The following is a 16,886-nucleotide window of genomic DNA, read 5'->3' on the forward strand; positions in this document are numbered from 1 at the left end:
AGCAAATGCATCTACTTTCCCGTCTTTTTGGGAGCAATATGAAATCTTCACCCAGCTAGTCTCGTCATAGCCGCCCGGGACTTCCGCAATTTGATCACTCATTGGGCGTGGACCCCGCCCCTTCTACGTCAGGTGTTCCAACAGGTGGATGAAACATTAATGAAGCGAATAAAGTAGCAGCAGCACTGCGGGAGGCCTGCATGCAGCACAATGCAACAGGGTGAGAGGCAGGAAGACTGCTAGGCACCTCAGTATCATATGAACAGGTGCCAAACGCATAACTCAGGTGATACATATACGGTATTATTTATAGAATGGTTATTATGCTAAATATGCATTGCTGGAATCTTTTGGGAATTTGTTTTCTAAAATAAATAAAAATACAATTATTTATAGCTGCTTTTTGGTGTAACCTCATCATTTTCATGGACAGTTTATATACTTAAAATAATCAGCCATCAACAAAATCTCCATAGTGTCCATAATTGGCCTGTATGTATTCATAATAGGAGATTATTTGGCACATTGCAATGTTAAGAATCCAATGAGAATAATAATTTAAATAAAAATCAATCATTTGGAAAATATAATTTTAGTGTGATTATTGTGAGGTGACAACATAAAATACATACAGCTTGAACACATACATGTTGTATATTAAAACATTCCTCCACTGCCTCCCAGACTCAAACGACAGTTAAAAAAGGTGTTAAATTCCAACGTGAAAACAACAACAATGACTTCATCTGTGTTTTTACAAGTTATAAGTGATATTTCATCTCAAGTATCCGTTCAACATATACGGATATAACGTGAAGGCCGAATCAAGAAAGTCCAGTCGGTGGAACAACAAGTCAATATGTATTCTAATTACAGTTTTCCCCAAGTGCCGTTCTCTCCCCCCCCCAAATAGTGTGAGGCATCGTCTGTTTATGGACATGTTCAATCAGCTGTTAGAGGGCCGTCCTCCTCATCTCCATCTTTGTTTTGAGGCTCCAGGTTCTCCTCCATTGGATAGACCACCGAGCAGAGCTTTTGGAACACATGAGTAATTTTACCTGGACAGGGATGAAAGAGATCAGGAAACTCATTTTGATATTAAAACGTTATACTTTATCCTGATTAACCCTTTACCATCCTACTCTATTCTCTGACAAACTGTTTAATAAGAGTTCAAATAATAGACCAATCCAGACGTTGCCTTACCAATAACAATGCCACAACACTGCGGTTTGTTTTCCCAGTAGACTCCCAGGAAATACACGGGGACGCCAGTCATCATGATGGCCAGACCGACGCCGCAGACGACCGGCTCCGAGTAGAGGGAGAAGACCAGCAGGAAGGCCCAGAACAGCAGGTAGATCACCGGCCATAAAAGGCTCACCTGGAGGATGAAGCACAGATAGTAAAAAGAAAGTGTGTTAATGGTATAAACTGTTCCTCCGTTTATGCGTTTACCTTGATGGGTCGATGCATGTCGGGCTCTTTGATGCGCAGCACGATCTGCCCGGCGATGGTGATGCCATAGAAGAGGTAGTTGATGAAACCCACGTAGTTTATTAGGGTGTAAATGTCACTGGTGCACAACATCAGCAGAGTGGAGATCAACTGAATGTGGCGAGAGAGAGAAGGGAGAGGTTATAATTTTCTGCACAAGGCGAGGACACAAAAAGTAGACGCGTTTCTCTCGGGTACTCACCGTGAACAGCAAGGCGGGGATCGGCGTGCAGCTTCTGACGTGAATCATGGCCAGCAGACGTGGGAGATGGCCTTCCCTCGCTCCGGCAAAAAACAGCCTGAGCGTCAGAACCGAAAAAAAAAAAGACCATTAAGTCCTGAGAGCAGAGCCAGCTGGTGCTCGGGGACAAAAAAACACACAACCGGTGACTGCACAAGTCAAAAATTGCAGGGTGAAGGAAAACAAAATAAGCAAAAACAGGAGCAGACTAGACACTATCGGATTATTGATGATGGATGAGGACAAAACTGACCGAGATGATGTGAAGAGGGAGCCATTGACCCCCCCGAATGTGGAGAGCGCCACAGAGATGGGCATGATCCATGACATTACTCCTAGCAATTTCTCTCCAAAGGTCTGGGAGAAATGTTAGGAGTAGAGAGAGAGGAAGAGGTACACTTGAAACACTAATGAGGGATCACACGTTCATCGACATGCAGATCTGCTTTCCTCTCTTCCTCACCACTGCCACAGCGTTGGAGGCCAGCAGCTCCTGTGGGCTCATGGCTGTGATGTAGGCCACGTTGGCGAACACGTACACGAAGGTGACCACGGGGATGGAGATGAAGATCGCACGTGGGAGATTCCTGGCAGGATGCAAGACACACGTTTGTTTCACGGCATAGTATCTGCAGTTACAAATCTGATTCATGAGATTTACTGCCAAAAAGGAAAAGGCAGTAAATAAAATGGTGACTAATACTTCAGTCCTCATATCCAACATGTAGTTTTTTACCTTCAAGCATACGTCTGATGTAATTAGTAGCTATAAGTTATGGATTTTTGCAGACAAATTCACACATCCAACACCCGAAGCGTAAATCATTTGCATCTTCCGGGATTTGGAAATTTCCCTCTGTAAAAATCACATGCAGATTGCGTTATTTTCTGTGTTTTCTTGCTCGTGTGTCACCTGTACGGGTCAACCAGCTCCTCTGTGACGTAGTTGAGGAAGTTCCAGCCTCCGTAAGCGAAGGAGCCTTGCAGGAAGGAGAGAGCTATCTGACCCACGTTGTAGTCTTTGAAGGTCTCAAACGCGTGTTCTGGCTCCAACCAGTGATAGTGACCTGCGAACCAAAAAATGCAAACGTCAGATTCCGTTTTTCACTACCACAATCTGAGCAGCAGAGGCCGCCAGACACAACATACGATGCTTTGGGTTAAAAAAAAAAAAAAAGCTCTCTGTTCCGATTATTCCATCTTATACACAGTTCATTCTTGCCTTTTGATCACAGATGCAGCTAATAATGCGTTTGCTGTACACAGAGACACCGTTTTAGTCAACTCCTACATCTTATTTGTGTTGATTATTAATCCCCCCATTTTAAAACGGTTTTAGAATCCCACTAAATATTCTTTTCTCATTAGACGGCGAGCAATAAATCACCACCGCATCACATTAAAAGGTTTCGCCGAAAGAGACATTAATTAGACTGCATCTCCGGCTTACATGTCACACAAAGTGAGATGTGAGGGGGCTCGGTCACATGGTTGAGTGTGTGTGTGTGTGTGTGTGTGTGTGTGTGTGTGTGTGTGGATTATGAGTGGGATGAAGTGCTATGTGAGACTGTAATCCCTCCTTTCACGTCAGAATCACAAATCCTGTGAGGGGCACTAGAGGGACTATATTGTGGTGGTGGTTAAAAATGTTGCCGCTTCAAAAACGGCTTCCCCCCCTAATTGGGCATCACACCTTAAGACGTTGACTTTTGAGTAGCGGGGGTCAGGAAAATGGAGTTATGAGATTAGCCACACAAATAAGAGTAAACCTCCTCAGACCTCGAGATGCTATTCAAATTAAGCACTCCGAGGAGGGAACATTGCTGTTCTCAAACTCAGAGATTATGCAATCTGTTATAAAAGGCTAAAAGACAAAATTAATTAAATTAAAATAATAGTTTGAGTGAAAGAGGCCGACAGATACCTTTGCATATTTCAACGAGGCCCATGATTATGATGAGAGCCAAGGCGAAGAGCTTGCCGGCGGTGAAGACATCTTGGACACATGTGGCCCAGCGGACACTGTAGCAGTTCACCCACGTCAGCAACACTACGGGAGAGAAGGGTCAGGATTATATATCTGTTCCACTTCAGTTACAAACGACGGGTTCCCACAAATAATATGGTGTAGAAACAACGTAAGTGTTGATTTACACCCACAGCCCTTCTTCAGTGTGTTTTTTTCCTCATATTAATTGAATGTAAATTAAAAAAACAATCCAGATAAAAAAAAAATTAAAAAAAATGGATCAATGAATTCTGATATTTTACCCTTTTTAAAAATGTAATTTATTAAATTAAATCAAATTCTATTTTATTGATAGTGTCATATCACAACACGTTATCTCAGGACACTTTACACATTGGGCAGGACTAGAACAGGATCAGGTCTAGAACAGGATCAGGTCTAGAACAGGATCGGGACTTTATTATTATATTTATAACCTTTATTTAACCAGGTTTGTCCCATTGAGGATCCCAGATCTCTTTTGCAAGAGAGACCTGGCCAAGAAAGGGACTTGAACAGGATCAAGTCTAAAACGGGATCGGGACTTGAACAGGATCGGGACTTGAACAGGATCGGGTCTAGAACACGCTCATGATTTTCCAGAGTCAATAATATTCAAAATCCCAACATCACACGGGAGCAAAGCATCACAGCGAGACTTTTAAATCTTGAGCAGGCCAGGCTCTTGACTTCCGTCTGCATTTGGTGTTGGTACTAATGTTAGTAGTGGTAGTATAAACAGTAGTAGTAAAACATGTTTACTTGATATTGAGAGCTGCAAGAATGCACTAATCTATGATACAAACATGCTGTTTTACATCTAAAACAATAAATCGCAACGTTAATTCCTCAGAGTGGGCTTTGAACGCCGCGTCCCGGCCTCTATCCGTTAATGCACCTGCCTCGACCGACAGCCATTTATAAGCTTGGGGTTTAATTTCATGACTCACGCAGGCAGACGGCAGCCAGCAGGCGGAGGGCGCTCTCCGGGGGGAGGCAGGAGGGGAAGAGGGGCTGCAGGATGTAGTTGGAGAAGGTGAGAGCAATCACTGCCTGGTTAGTCGGATAGATGACCAACACTGCTATCCACAGACGCAGAAACCTGAGGGGCAACGCAGGCGGGAGGTTAATGACTCACACACACACGCGCATGCACGCACACACACGCACACGCACGCACGCACGCACGCTAGCCCTCGTTACCGCATAGCGTAATGGAATACAAGGAAATTAACGCATTAGCCGAGTGCATTATAGAAACGCGCTGGGGCATTGTTGTTAAAGACAAGAGAAATGAGTGGAACTGGGTCAGCGACTATTCTGGGACGCTGGGAATACAAAATACTTACAGGAGAGGCTTTAATTAATTGGCCAACGTGGTTGTGAGTGGGGGGGGCTTACAGCAGATTCTCATTAAATTACAAAAGGCTCGCTGCAACGACCCCCTTTTTTACGCATGAAGTGACATTCATGCTACGTGAACTCCACTTGACTGGAACACAAGTTTTTAATGCAGGAACAGGAGGTTCAGGCCGTGTAGAACATTATGCGAGTACTTTCTCCAAATAAACAGCTCATTCTTAAACGGTTATGAAAACAAGCATTATCGTTTTGAGTGATTATACACTAAAGAAAACATACCGATTCATTAAATTTTACGCCAATAGATCCCTCCTCAAAGCATAGATATCTGTATTGTTTTTACAATGTTACTGTAAACCACCTTACCTGTATACACTCTACTATATTACATATACTGCTCACTTTACACTTCATGTTAGACGCTAACTGCGTTTCGTTGTCTCTGGACTTGTACTCTGCACGATGACAATAAAGTTGAATCTAATCTAAATCACGGGGGGCGGGGCTTCACATCACATGTGTTCTCACCCAGCCAGTCCTCCAAAGATGTCCTTGACATAGGCGTAGTCTCCCCCCGACTTGGGGATGGTCACGCCCAACTCTGCATAGCAGAGAGCACCGACGGCCGTGATGACTCCCGAGGAAACCCACACGATGATGGCCACGCCCACTGAGCTGGCGTTCTCCAGGACCCCCTTCGGACTCACAAAAATCCCCGATCCAATGATGTTTCCTGCAAAAGAACAAACACAGAGGACGGATTGAGAAACAAATCAAAATCAGAACTGGGATCAATAAATAAGTCTCAGATATTCATTACGGCGTTGGAGATTATGCAGGGCGCATAAAAACAAACTTAAAGCCACCGACACAGACGTCAAGCTAGAAAACAGGAAAAATAATTTCCCTAAGGCCCATTTCTTGTAGCGTTTTGCATGAGGCTCACAGTCTCTAGACCTGGATCTTCATACAGATCCCCCAAGGAAACTTATTGTTTCACACAGCGGGATCATTTTTTTTGGAGCTGCCTGATCCTGCAATTAGACGGGGCCCAAACAAGGTTTCCCCTCCTCACAAGCTCACTGCCGGTCAGCCCATGTGGAGAAAACTCTGCTCGTTTGGACTCATTTAGCTTTGAGCATTTCAAAACCCATCTTTTCCTTTTCACGATCTGTTGTTCAAAGTTATGCAAGGCTGTTACCATGGCAGCAAAGACACAAGAGAGACAATTACCATCTTTCTGTTGCTAATATCTCCCCCCTCTGCATTATATTTATGTTGCCTTTGTTTTGGAAGGGATTGTGTTGGTGTTTTAATAGCCGAGGAGATGGCAGAATGAGTTCATATCCTCTGTGCGGCTCCTGGGACCAACAAACAAAAGTCTGAAGGCTGTATTTTACTTTGTTAAAAAAAAAAACAGACTATAAAGCTTTCGGTGGCTGGGAATAGATTAGTGGAAGAGCACTTATGACACTGCCTACCCTGATTTAATGGAAATGGTACTCACCACTTTGTGCAGTTTGATTGAAACTCCACCCGCCAGCATGGAGCAGAGTGGCGGATGATTGAGGAGTTTTTAAACGCTCATTTATCCACAATAATCCATATGTGAAATCGAGGGTGGGCCTACAGCCGCTGTCCATGTCCAACGGTAGAGCGGCCAATCGTCTTATTAAGGCGATGGAAAAACAGTGCCAACAAATAGTGGACACCATCATTAATGGGATTACTTTTTTATTGACGTTTCTTTTCTCTTTCTCCCCCTCCTCCCTCTGCATGTATGGGAGGTAGGAAAGGACCGAGGCGGGTTTCAGTCGATAGCTGCCTGGAAACACAGCGAGATGCTGGGAGAGCACCGAGCAATCACATCCACCACAGAGAGATGAGAGGTCGGGAACCTCCTCAGTGTAAACGGCTGCACGTCTTAAGTGCATTTCCTTTATGCATGTAAGAAGGAAGACTTGTCATTGACGTCGTGATAATATTTTAAACATGCGATTAAAATGAGAAAATATTAGGCTACAGAAGTGATGTACCAAATTAGTGATTTCTGACAAAAAAAATGATTTTGTTGCCACAATCTAAACAATATCATGTAGCATAATGACAATGTGTTGTTGCTGACAGGTGGGCCTCTTAACTTTTAAAAGGTGTAGTTAGGGGAAGGTAAACTAATTGACAATTAAGCATGATTGTTCCCTACATATAACAGTCAACTCAGCTGTTATGTGTCCTTTTCTTAAAAGCTCACATCTGAGAGCTAAAAGGAAACAGCACATGGATGCACTGACCGATGATGATGGCACAGGCGCTGACTAGGCCGATCTGCTTCTTCAGAGCCACCCCGGAGCTTCCTCCTGCGTCTTTCCCCGAGGCAGCCGACTGGGAGTCCGGGTCCTCCGGGTGACCCCCCTCGCCCCCTCCGCTGCTGCTGGTCCGCTTCCTCGCACCCTCGGTCATCCTTCAGTCCTGTCCAGCAACAGCGAGACTTCCTGTTAAGAATGAAGCCCGTTAGATGTCATGAGGTGTCCATCTTTAGTTGGCTCAACAGGAGTGTTAGTTAGAAACCACAGCATTAATAATTCAAGAGTCTTTCTGGAAGTTTTACTGGTGACCAACAAATAATTTGAGACGCCCAAAAATTTTTTTTATTTAAATTCCAATCCACCTGTATGACGTGGCTCGCGGCCTCATCTTAACAAGACTGTTTGAATTAGCAATTAACCGGTCGGCGCTGAGCTCGCGCTCCTTTGTTGTTGCCGCTTTGTTGTTACCGCGAGCAACAGGTTAGAAAGTGTGGACTCACCTTCTGAGGCACCTGCAGGTGACTTGAAAACCCCCCTGGAAGCTCCCCCGTTAAGTGACGGACCTCATGTTCCGGTCGGACTGGCGGTGATGACAAAAGACCTCCAGCTGACAGCCTCGATATATAGAAAAGCTAGTTATTTTTCAACCAATCAGCGCAGCGCAACTTGTCAACACGTCTCTTTTAGGCCCCGCCCCCTCCCGAAGTGAGGACCCTGTGCTCCCCCCCCCCTTTGCATGAGCTAAATAAACTCTTACAGCCCAAATGGAACTCAAGTAATAAACTTAATTATTAAACAATACAATTAAAAGAAGCTACTCAACGACTTCATGATATATAAACACATCAAAAATACTGCATATTTCAAGAGGGTGAAGGTAAGCCTGCACACGTATTATTGGTATAGCTGCTGAAATTATAGCTAAATAACATCCGCCAGTTTAAAAAAATAAATAAATAAAAGGTCATATTACATATTATCAAGAACTAATTGTAATTTACCTTGCCTATAAAAACAATTATGCTGAATAGAGTCTCAACCCTCTTGGCCCCAGTTGTGCGTCTGCCACATCTAAGATATGCAGACAAGTGCATGCAAGATAAGAGCAGAGGGGACGCATCTGTGGGCCTACACTCGTCGCCATGGTGAACCGGGGGGTGGGGGGGTTACAGGAGATGAGTGTAGTTGTGTAAGCCACATCGATGTCAGCTGTGATTGAAAAGAAAATGTTCAAAAGAGCTTTTGTCGCGTCGATGAGACCTAAATTGATCCAGCCAGTGGCACACTGCATTATCGTGTCCTTGAGAACCGATGACTACGTTTTGTCCAATCAGACGGATCCGTACGTGCTTGAACCCGTGCTAACGTTACAAGTTTCCAGTGAGAATTCAACGTCCACTCGCAGTAAACTTAAACGGTACACCTGCCAGTTACGTTGGTGTCCACACGTTAAGTTAGGGCGAGCCAAATATACTACTGGTATTTGTCCCTGTGGTCCAACAAATTGTCATCCGAGAGTGACATCTGTCCCCTAAATCTAATGGCCGATGTAAATCCAAAATGTCTTGAGACACAATTTAAATTCTGATCCCGAAAGCGTGCAGCGGTGACAAAGGAAGTGCACAGCATGTGGAGAACATTACAGTACTTTTTTTTATTGACATGAATCAAACATACAGAAACAAAATAAAAAAGGTATGAAGAGACAGACTCCAAACAATATGGTGTTTGACCTGAATAGCATGACCGTTCCTCTGACCCTCTTGTGTTGAGGAGGGAAGGGTATTTCATCAGGACCCATGTATTGATATGGAATGTGCGTTTGATAAGGCAAAAGTCCGGTTGGATTCGAGTGTGCACGTCGACAACGCATGTTCAGAACAGTAGGGGGCGGGAGAGGAGGAGACGTAAAAAAAAAAGAATAAACGAATGAGCTAATCTGAATGAGCCAAACCCACAGCAATAACACACTTTGTGTACAGGTGATAGTCCATGCCTGCTGAAAGAACGCCTCAAAAAACAGACGGAAAAATCTGGTTTATCCAATCAACTTTTTCATATCCGGCTCAAAAGTGACGACGACTGGTCATACTGCGTATGTGTGCCAACGAGGCTTACAGAAACGTTTATGTGTGTGTGTATGTGTGTGTGTGTGTGTCGTCTTCACAGGCCGATGGTGTAGGAGCGGCCGGCTGGATTGTGGATGGCGGAGCAGGAGGGCTCGGTCACGGCCCACTCATACCACACCTTCTTCCCGTTGTTGCAGCGCCAGAAGCGCACGCTGACATCCTCACCCCGCGATATGGAGATGGGTTGCTAGCGGAGGGAAAGATTTTCGGGGGCATTAATATCTGAATGAGACGATGCATGCCGTTAAATTTGGAAGATTTTATAGACGGACTGGGAAACTTACTTTGAGGGGGAAGAGGATGGGGAACCAGGAGAACATTCCAGGTGAATGTGTATCTGGTTTAATACCTGCCACACACAGAATATAAGAATTAATATCTAATCTTAGAACAACGTGACTTCCTCTTAATAACGTTAACTTACTGAGTGTGACGTCTTTATACAGCGTGGTTTCAAAGTAGCCAGCAAAACCATGGAGCACGGAGTTACAATTCACTGAGAATCTGAGGCACTGATACCGGTTGTTGTTCATATCTGAAAGAAGAAACATTCAAACATATTCAAATATAAATCTATTTGATACTTGCCATATCATGTGAGTTCAGTGTTTTTTTTTAATTTTTTATACCTGTCGTCGGGTGTTTGAAGGTGAAGCACGGTTTGGGTTCGGCCAGCTGGTGGAAGTTGTGCAGGCGGACTACGTAGGGCGTCTCGAAATGGCACTCCGGGTCCTTGTCGCGTTCCCGGCAGCCCCGCACTTCGTTGTAGAGCTTGGAGGAGGACAAGGGAGCCAGGAAGGAGGTGTAGGAAGAGGGGATGCTCACGCCATCATCTGGAGCATGACAAGAGAAAGTGATATGAGATACAAGGAAGTAAAAAACAAAGGGTGTTCACTTTTCGTACAAAACTGAAGTACCTTTGAGGAAGTGCTGCGCTCCGTCCAAGCACTCGGGGGAAAGCTCGTTGTCGCCAAACGATCCCAGCAGCTCACTGACGATGATGTCGGCTTTCTCCGGCGCTGCCCAATCCCGCATGTCACATGACACCACCGTCACCTGATCACCCCACTCCTCGAAGCGCCAATTCTCCAGCCTGAACAAGAACGGAGCAGGTTCAAAATGTTTGTGCAAGGAATCAACGGCGGCAGCATTTAAACATTTATAGGCTCTACAGATCGATGTAGCCTGTAGGTCTAAACACACCACACTTAGGCACGGTAGGCAGCCTGGGACCGGGTCCCCCAACTGCTATGGATTTATTGTGATGGTTAGATATGAAAAATATTTAATCATGTTACTATTCTAAATCGTTATACCCTGAAATAATTTACAAAAGGCCCCCAAAGCCTTTAAAAACATCTAACTCAGCTGTACAGCCGACTATTTACCGTGTACTTCTCCTGTAGAGGGAAACATTATGGCACTACATTGACCCGTCAAAGGAATGTTACTGGTAATGTTGCAGATTCAGATTTGATTAAAATATGATGCATCATTATTCATTAAACTATCCAGCAGCCAGAGAATTGAAACCTCCACCTTGAGCAGACGTTAATTCTGCCCTTCAGGCAATGAGCGAGCATGTTCCCCGAACCGAAAAATGTTGCAATAAAACAGTCAAGTAACTTTATGGAAAAGTAAAGCAAGAGAGCATATATATATATATATATATATATTAATAACTCCCTCCCCCATCGACACACAGACACTGGTCGGGGTTATTCACGGTCAGAAAGAGCCGTGAAATACACTGAGCGGAGGTAATTTCCACAGCGGGTATGAAGTACAGCATTAGCAGAGGTATTTTGCTGGCGGCAAATACTGGAGTTATAAGTTTGGATTGTTTTACAGCAGGGAAATTTACTCCGTGTCGGAAGGAAAAAACTGGACTGAGACTGGACTGATTCTGATGTGTCCAGATGAACACAAACGCTGTATAAAAGGCCAGAATGTATGTCCATGAACATGAGATGTGAGTTTACAGTTAATTACAATCCCCCTGGGCGTGGAGAAGGTTGCTTTATGGCGGTTCGCCAGTTACACTGGTTGACTTAGTTTATGGACCCTCTGTGTGTTCAGAAGAACACTGCAGCATAAACGCCTTCGTGCACGCTTGTGGCGCCTGGCACGTGTTCTAAACAAAAGCTCTTAAACTGATAAAGACGTGAGATCTGACATTTATTCCACTCACGTAATTATGGCGTTGGGATTTTTCTCCACGGCGTACACCTTCAGCTTCCTGTCTGCCTGTCTGGCAGCACGCAGGGAGGCATTGACCAGGGGACCCCTACCGGCTCCCAACACCATCAGCACCCTGTGAGAAAGAGACGTCGTCATCATCACAGAGTTGTATTACACTGTCATGGTCTGGCTCCTCCCCCATTGAAAGAGTTCCCTTATTTGAAAGCTTATCAAATAAATGAATCCTTTTCACAAGTATGTTACCTCGTTCAACTACTAGAGGTTTTAGACGGAGCTTTATCAGGAGAAGAGTGTGTCGGCTGCAAAATACTAATCCATCATCCAGTCACTATGTACAGATACTCACTGGACATTTGTGTCCTTCTGCCCCTCTGGAACTCTGTCAAGTAGACATTTATATACAGCCTGGAGACACGAGGACAAAGCAGACGGATCCATATGTTTAAATGTAACTTCACACAAAAAAAAGAGAGAAAAGTCAGCAACAATCAGTCATGCAAACATTGACTGGATAGCAAATGAAATATTCTAAATGAAAGCTTAGTCTAAGAAGGTAAAATAACTACCGTAACTATAATAAATATTTTTGTCTTGAGTCTGCTATCAAACCATTGGGTTCTCTATAAATAAAACACACTTCTCAGAACTGTACACTCCCAAATTCACAGCATACGCATGTGTGATCTGATTGGCCGACTTGATGAACTCACCTGTTGGTACTGTGAATATTTAATGGGATCTTTCTCAAACACTTCATACGTCTGAGACTCCAGGTTGTCCATGAGTGGCTAAAAGGGAGGGAGGGGAAAAAATATAGCTTTAGTCTTCATCATTTATTTATTTTCTGAATATGTGAAAACCAATGAGTCCTTGCTCACCTGGAGGGGAGACTGCAGGTAATCTTCATAGCCCTTGGCGAAGAGCTCGTAGGAGTTTGGTGCAGGCCGGTTCTGGTTGAGGTATTCCAGGTACTGCAGGTAGGATCTGAAGTCCTTCTCAGTGTGGCGACTGGTGCCTTGGAAGACGAACTGGGCCTCCAACTGAGTAAGAAAGGAAAATTTATTGTTTTTCATTAAAAAATAAAAAAAAACACATTTGCTGATGATTTATTTCAGTTGAAGCTGTTGGAATTGTACCTTGAAAAGACTGAAGATTATTCGCTGATGGGCTTTTGACAGCACAGGGAAGCCCTTCTTATTAGTGAGGAAGATGCTGGTGGGAAGTATGGCAGCTTTGATGGGTTCCCCGAGCCACTTATCAACCACGGCGTCCGACGGCATGTCTGCTCCAACTTCAATAGCTTGGAAAAAAAACACAAAAAAAACAAAAGCACATTTTCAGTAGCAGCTGGAGCCGTGATTATTTCTCCTAAATGCAGTGAGTTTGCCCGAGGCTGCTGCTTCACATTGTGCTCACCAAGACAGATCCTCTTGTTGTAATCGCACAGAGTTCTAAATGAGTGCCACCTAAAAGGGAAAAAGAGGCAAGAAAACAAAGTGAGTCACGGTTTTAAAAAGGAAATCAATGACAGCTGTTTATCACGCGGACAGCGCTCCACAGCTCAGGCGAGTGGACCGATGTGACACTAACCAGCTCCAGGTCTTCTCATCAACACTGGAGTCATCCATGCAGGTGCTCGGTTCGTTCTCAATCAGATCTTCCCGCATGTCCTCCGATGCCATCAGCGGGACACGAATCCAGAACTAAATCAGACATGGAGGACAACAAGGGTTAGTTGATGAATTCTGTCTCATGTGCATGCTGTGTTTGTCAAGGCTTTGTCTTACGTTGGAGGTGTGGTGTCCGGTGTGGATGTGGTTTAGCAGCAGACGGGCAAGATTGGCACAGTGAGGCCCCCTCAGAGGGATCATGAAGACGGGCAGACCCAGGTAGGCTGAGAAGTTCAACTCCTGAGCCAGAGCCTGGAGAGAAACACGGGGAACTAATGATGAGCAGATGATGGAAGGAGATGGATTCAAAAGGGGTCAGCAGCAGAGACCGGAGAAGAGGAGTTCGCACACGCAAAAAACACTTCAGTTTGAAGAACACTTTTTATTCTTAGCATCAACATCCACAAGTACGAGGGACTTACAGCCTCCGAGTTTCGGCGCTCCGTCTCGATTTCTGAATCGGCGTCGATCCATGGAGAGAGCTTCCCGACAATAAGAGTATTCCAATCTAGACACAAAATAAAGAGCATCAGCTGATATATTATTACAGTTTCAAGTGTCAAAGAAGGCCAAATCTCCATTTTATTTTTAGACCAATTGGAAAAGTCACACATAAACAATTATATATTCACTATAAGTACTTTTTATTTTGAGCATCTGTGATATGATGTAACTTGTTTGCTTTATGAAAATGTATGTTATAGAGTTATTTTCAAATTCATGGTTCATTTTTACAGATTTGTGGTTTATATTTAGTCAAATTCCTGATAAAAAACGATTTAAAAAGTTAAAAAAAATAATAAATTCCCTGATAATGAACCATCATAATCACCCATCCAGTACAGATCTCTTTATTACAAAGAGCGTCAAATAAACGTCATGACATCATGATTAGAAGCCTACAGAAGAAGACAAACCTCTTCCACACAGCAGCAGGTCGGATCTGGTGTGGGCACCGGATCGGGATTTAGCGGGCTCCAACTCAAACTCCCTCCTGAACCTCGAGTGGAACAGCGGCATGCACAGGAAGTCAAACCTGGCAACCAGAGCAAAGAAAGCACGCCGTTTTAACGTTGACATCGTTTAAAAAACACACCCTGCTTACGTAACCTCCCCCGCAGTCAGATAACAAAACACCAACATCGTGGTAACAATAAACACCAGCATTCATGGTTGTGATTGCGCACGTGCTGATGATTCACCGGCTAGCTTAGCAAGCATCGTGCACTGGCAGTATGCTAGCAAACCCACGCACGGACATTGTGCTAGCAAACTAGCGCGTCCCTCTCCGTGAGCTCACGTCTCCAAAAACAAGTGCGACCCTTTACTCACCCGAGTTTGGCGACCGCGGCTAAGGTGTCCGCTACCTCCGGCACACAATTCAAGTCTCTCCCGCAGGACACTCTGCCCCCCGTGCTGCCGGCCGCCATGGTTTCTAGCCGACTGAATGGATTGATGCTGGACCCAGTTCGTTCCTAGCGCTGGCTTACGAGGAAACTGACGCCATCTTGGATCTGGAAGGACGACTGGGCTCATTGGCTAGCGAGATGATACAGACCCCAAATGGCTTCGCATGTAGTTCAGTTACATGTATCGTAAAATATCGCGATAACTGCTCATCCAGAGTTTTAAGATGTTTTATTTTATTATTATTATGATAAATTCATTTAATAATTATAATATAGTATTTAAATATTTTTTTATTACTTGTTTAAAAAAAAACTAATGTTTAACACAAAACCAAGTTGGAGAATACATTTTTTTTTACTTCTACAGACTGGACTGTAAAATAAATGAAAGTGACAGCCATAAAATAAATCAGTTGTAATAATAATTTGCAAAAACTCTTATTGGTATTCCATCAGTTTAATTCTTATTAGACTCTACTTAGAGAACAGTTGTAAGCAGATCTCTGGGACATATTTTAGACAGTATTGATAGCAGGTTTATCAGAAGACCCTATACTGTTAGTGGTTGGTGTTTTTTTAACAACAAACTGAAAATGATGATAAAGATAGCCTATGTTTGAACTTGCACACAAGATGACTCAGCACCCAGCAAAACAGAAGGTTTGCAGAAAAGGGCTTCTAGATATCACTTTCACAGCAGGTAGGATAAAATATCACTCATGTCAACTCAAATGGCTTTGAACGCAGCCCTACGTGTGTGCGTTTGTGCAAGGTGTCATATTTGGGAGGGCTATAAAAAGGTAAAATCTTTGGGCTTTCCGTCAGGTGAGAGAGTGAGTGACTTGGTGGCAGCAGTGGTTTATGAATTTTTTGGATCAATTTTCTTCAAGATGAGCCTGAGTTTAAACTGTACTTTATTTTTTTGACTGCCATTCTCTGGGAAAGACACTGGTTTTCATCAAACAGTTATGGCTTTGGAAGATATTTGTGGCTTCAAAGAAACTTCTGTCCATGGCAATTTTGAGAATACAGCCACATCTTTTCATATGACCGACGATTACAACTTTGGATTGGGGAGACAAAAGCAATCTGGGAGAAATATAGGGATCCCACTGCAATTCTTCATACCATTTATTCCAAACCCTGCCGCTTTAAACCACAGACATTCATCCCCTCGTTTCTCAACTACCCATTCAGCAACGGTCCGCAGGCCTTTCCCTCTCTCTCACGGAACAACGACCTTGGGTTTCATCTTCCAAGGTGGGGTCATTGCAGCTGCAGATACACGCGCCAGCGCTGGGGGACTTGTTGCCTGTCCAGCTGTCGAAAAGATTAACCCAATTCACTCCCATTTAGTGGTCACCTCCTCGGGGAGCGGCGCAGACTGCATGCTGTGGGAGCGAATTCTGGCCAGAGAGATCAGACTCTACCAGCTGCGGCACAGCCGTTGCCTGTCAATATGTGGCACTGCCAAGCTCCTCTCGTTCATGCTGCATCCGTTTAAAGGGACTGAATTGTGTGTGGCTCTCACACTGTGTGGCTGGGACAAGGAAGCAGGTAACACTGGCAGGGAAAGGAGACCATCCTTTATTGAAGATGGCTCCGGCGTTAGTAGCAAAGATGTTTCCACAATGGTGCGTTCTGCCTCCCCCAAAGGTGGCCCAAAACTGATATATGTGTGCAGCGATGGAGCTCGACTGCAGGGGGACGTCTTTTCTGTGGGCTCAGGCTCTCCTTATGCTTACGGGGTCCTGGATGGAGAACTGAGGTGGGACCTCAGTAAAGAAGAGGCAGTCTCCTTGGCAAGGGAAGCGGTGTTCAGAGCCACACACAGGGACGCCTACTCAGGAAACAACGTGGACCTCTTCCACATCACAGCCCAGGGATGGAGCCGAAGAAAGAGAGAGGACCTGAAGGAGGAATATTATAGAAACATGGAGCGCAGGGAGAAGATATTGGAGGAAAGAAAATCACTGACAAAATTCGATCCTTCGGAATGAAGCAAAAAACACTGGTGGTTCAGGTGGATAAAGTTTAGAAATAATGTAAAGTCAGCAACCTA

The 16,886-nt window shown here is 44.3% G+C and overlaps 4 protein-coding genes across 4 annotated transcripts in view; 2 read left to right on the forward strand and 2 right to left on the reverse strand.

The window, feature by feature from the left end:
- Window positions 1-16,886, forward strand: part of sall2 (spalt-like transcription factor 2) — a 179,852-nt gene that overhangs the window by 135,592 nt on the left and 27,374 nt on the right. The window lies entirely within an intron of this gene.
- Window positions 488-8,035, reverse strand: slc7a8b (solute carrier family 7 member 8b). Its single transcript, XM_084007705.1, has 12 exons — window positions 7,915-8,035; window positions 7,400-7,600; window positions 5,637-5,841; window positions 4,697-4,848; window positions 3,663-3,788; window positions 2,652-2,805; window positions 2,202-2,325; window positions 1,992-2,095; window positions 1,700-1,796; window positions 1,459-1,608; window positions 1,207-1,384; window positions 488-1,058 (listed from the first exon to the last, which is right to left on the reverse strand). Exons 2-12 carry the CDS (start codon window positions 7,566-7,568, stop codon window positions 943-945), a joined length of 1,575 nt encoding a protein of 524 aa, XP_083863831.1. The 5' UTR covers window positions 7,569-7,600; window positions 7,915-8,035; the 3' UTR covers window positions 488-942.
- On the reverse strand, window positions 9,045-14,892 carry prmt5 (protein arginine methyltransferase 5). Its single transcript, XM_084007690.1, has 16 exons — window positions 14,748-14,892; window positions 14,333-14,451; window positions 13,838-13,923; window positions 13,533-13,667; window positions 13,336-13,448; window positions 13,162-13,211; window positions 12,882-13,045; window positions 12,624-12,785; window positions 12,456-12,533; window positions 12,092-12,150; window positions 11,735-11,857; window positions 10,461-10,636; window positions 10,173-10,376; window positions 9,968-10,078; window positions 9,828-9,892; window positions 9,045-9,730 (listed from the first exon to the last, which is right to left on the reverse strand). The coding sequence occupies exons 1-16, from the start codon at window positions 14,843-14,845 to the stop codon at window positions 9,578-9,580; spliced, it is 1,896 nt and encodes a 631-aa protein (XP_083863816.1). The 5' UTR covers window positions 14,846-14,892; the 3' UTR covers window positions 9,045-9,577.
- psmb11a (proteasome 20S subunit beta 11a) lies at window positions 15,458-16,824 on the forward strand (the record flags this gene model as incomplete). The annotated part of the gene is made up of 2 exons (XM_084006926.1): window positions 15,458-15,524; window positions 16,022-16,824. 2 exons carry the CDS (start codon window positions 15,458-15,460, stop codon window positions 16,822-16,824), a joined length of 870 nt encoding a protein of 289 aa, XP_083863052.1.

This window comes from Eutrigla gurnardus (genome assembly GCF_963514095.1).
Source record: "Eutrigla gurnardus genome assembly, chromosome: 4".
Lineage (NCBI taxonomy): Eukaryota > Metazoa > Chordata > Actinopteri > Perciformes > Triglidae > Eutrigla > Eutrigla gurnardus.

Bases quoted from the DNA above. Each gene is read 5' to 3' on its own strand.
- slc7a8b (XM_084007705.1), bottom strand. From the start codon at position 7,568: ATGACCGAGGGTGCGAGGAAGCGGACCAGCAGCAGCGGAGGGGGCGAG. The intron at 2,096-2,201 runs GTGAGGAAGAGA...CATTTCTCCCAG, and splicing joins CCTCCAACGCTGTGGCAGTG to ACCTTTGGAGAGAAATTGCT. The intron at 1,797-1,991 runs GTCAGTTTTGTC...TCTGACGCTCAG, and splicing joins TCCCTCTTCACATCATCTCG to GCTGTTTTTTGCCGGAGCGA.
- prmt5 (XM_084007690.1), bottom strand. From the start codon at position 14,845: ATGGCGGCCGGCAGCACGGGGGGCAGAGTGTCCTGCGGGAGAGACTTG. The intron at 13,212-13,335 runs GTTAGTGTCACA...TTTCCCTTTTAG, and splicing joins GATGAGAAGACCTGGAGCTG to GTGGCACTCATTTAGAACTC. The intron at 10,377-10,460 runs GTACTTCAGTTT...GTCATGCTCCAG, and splicing joins AGCGCAGCACTTCCTCAAAG to ATGATGGCGTGAGCATCCCC.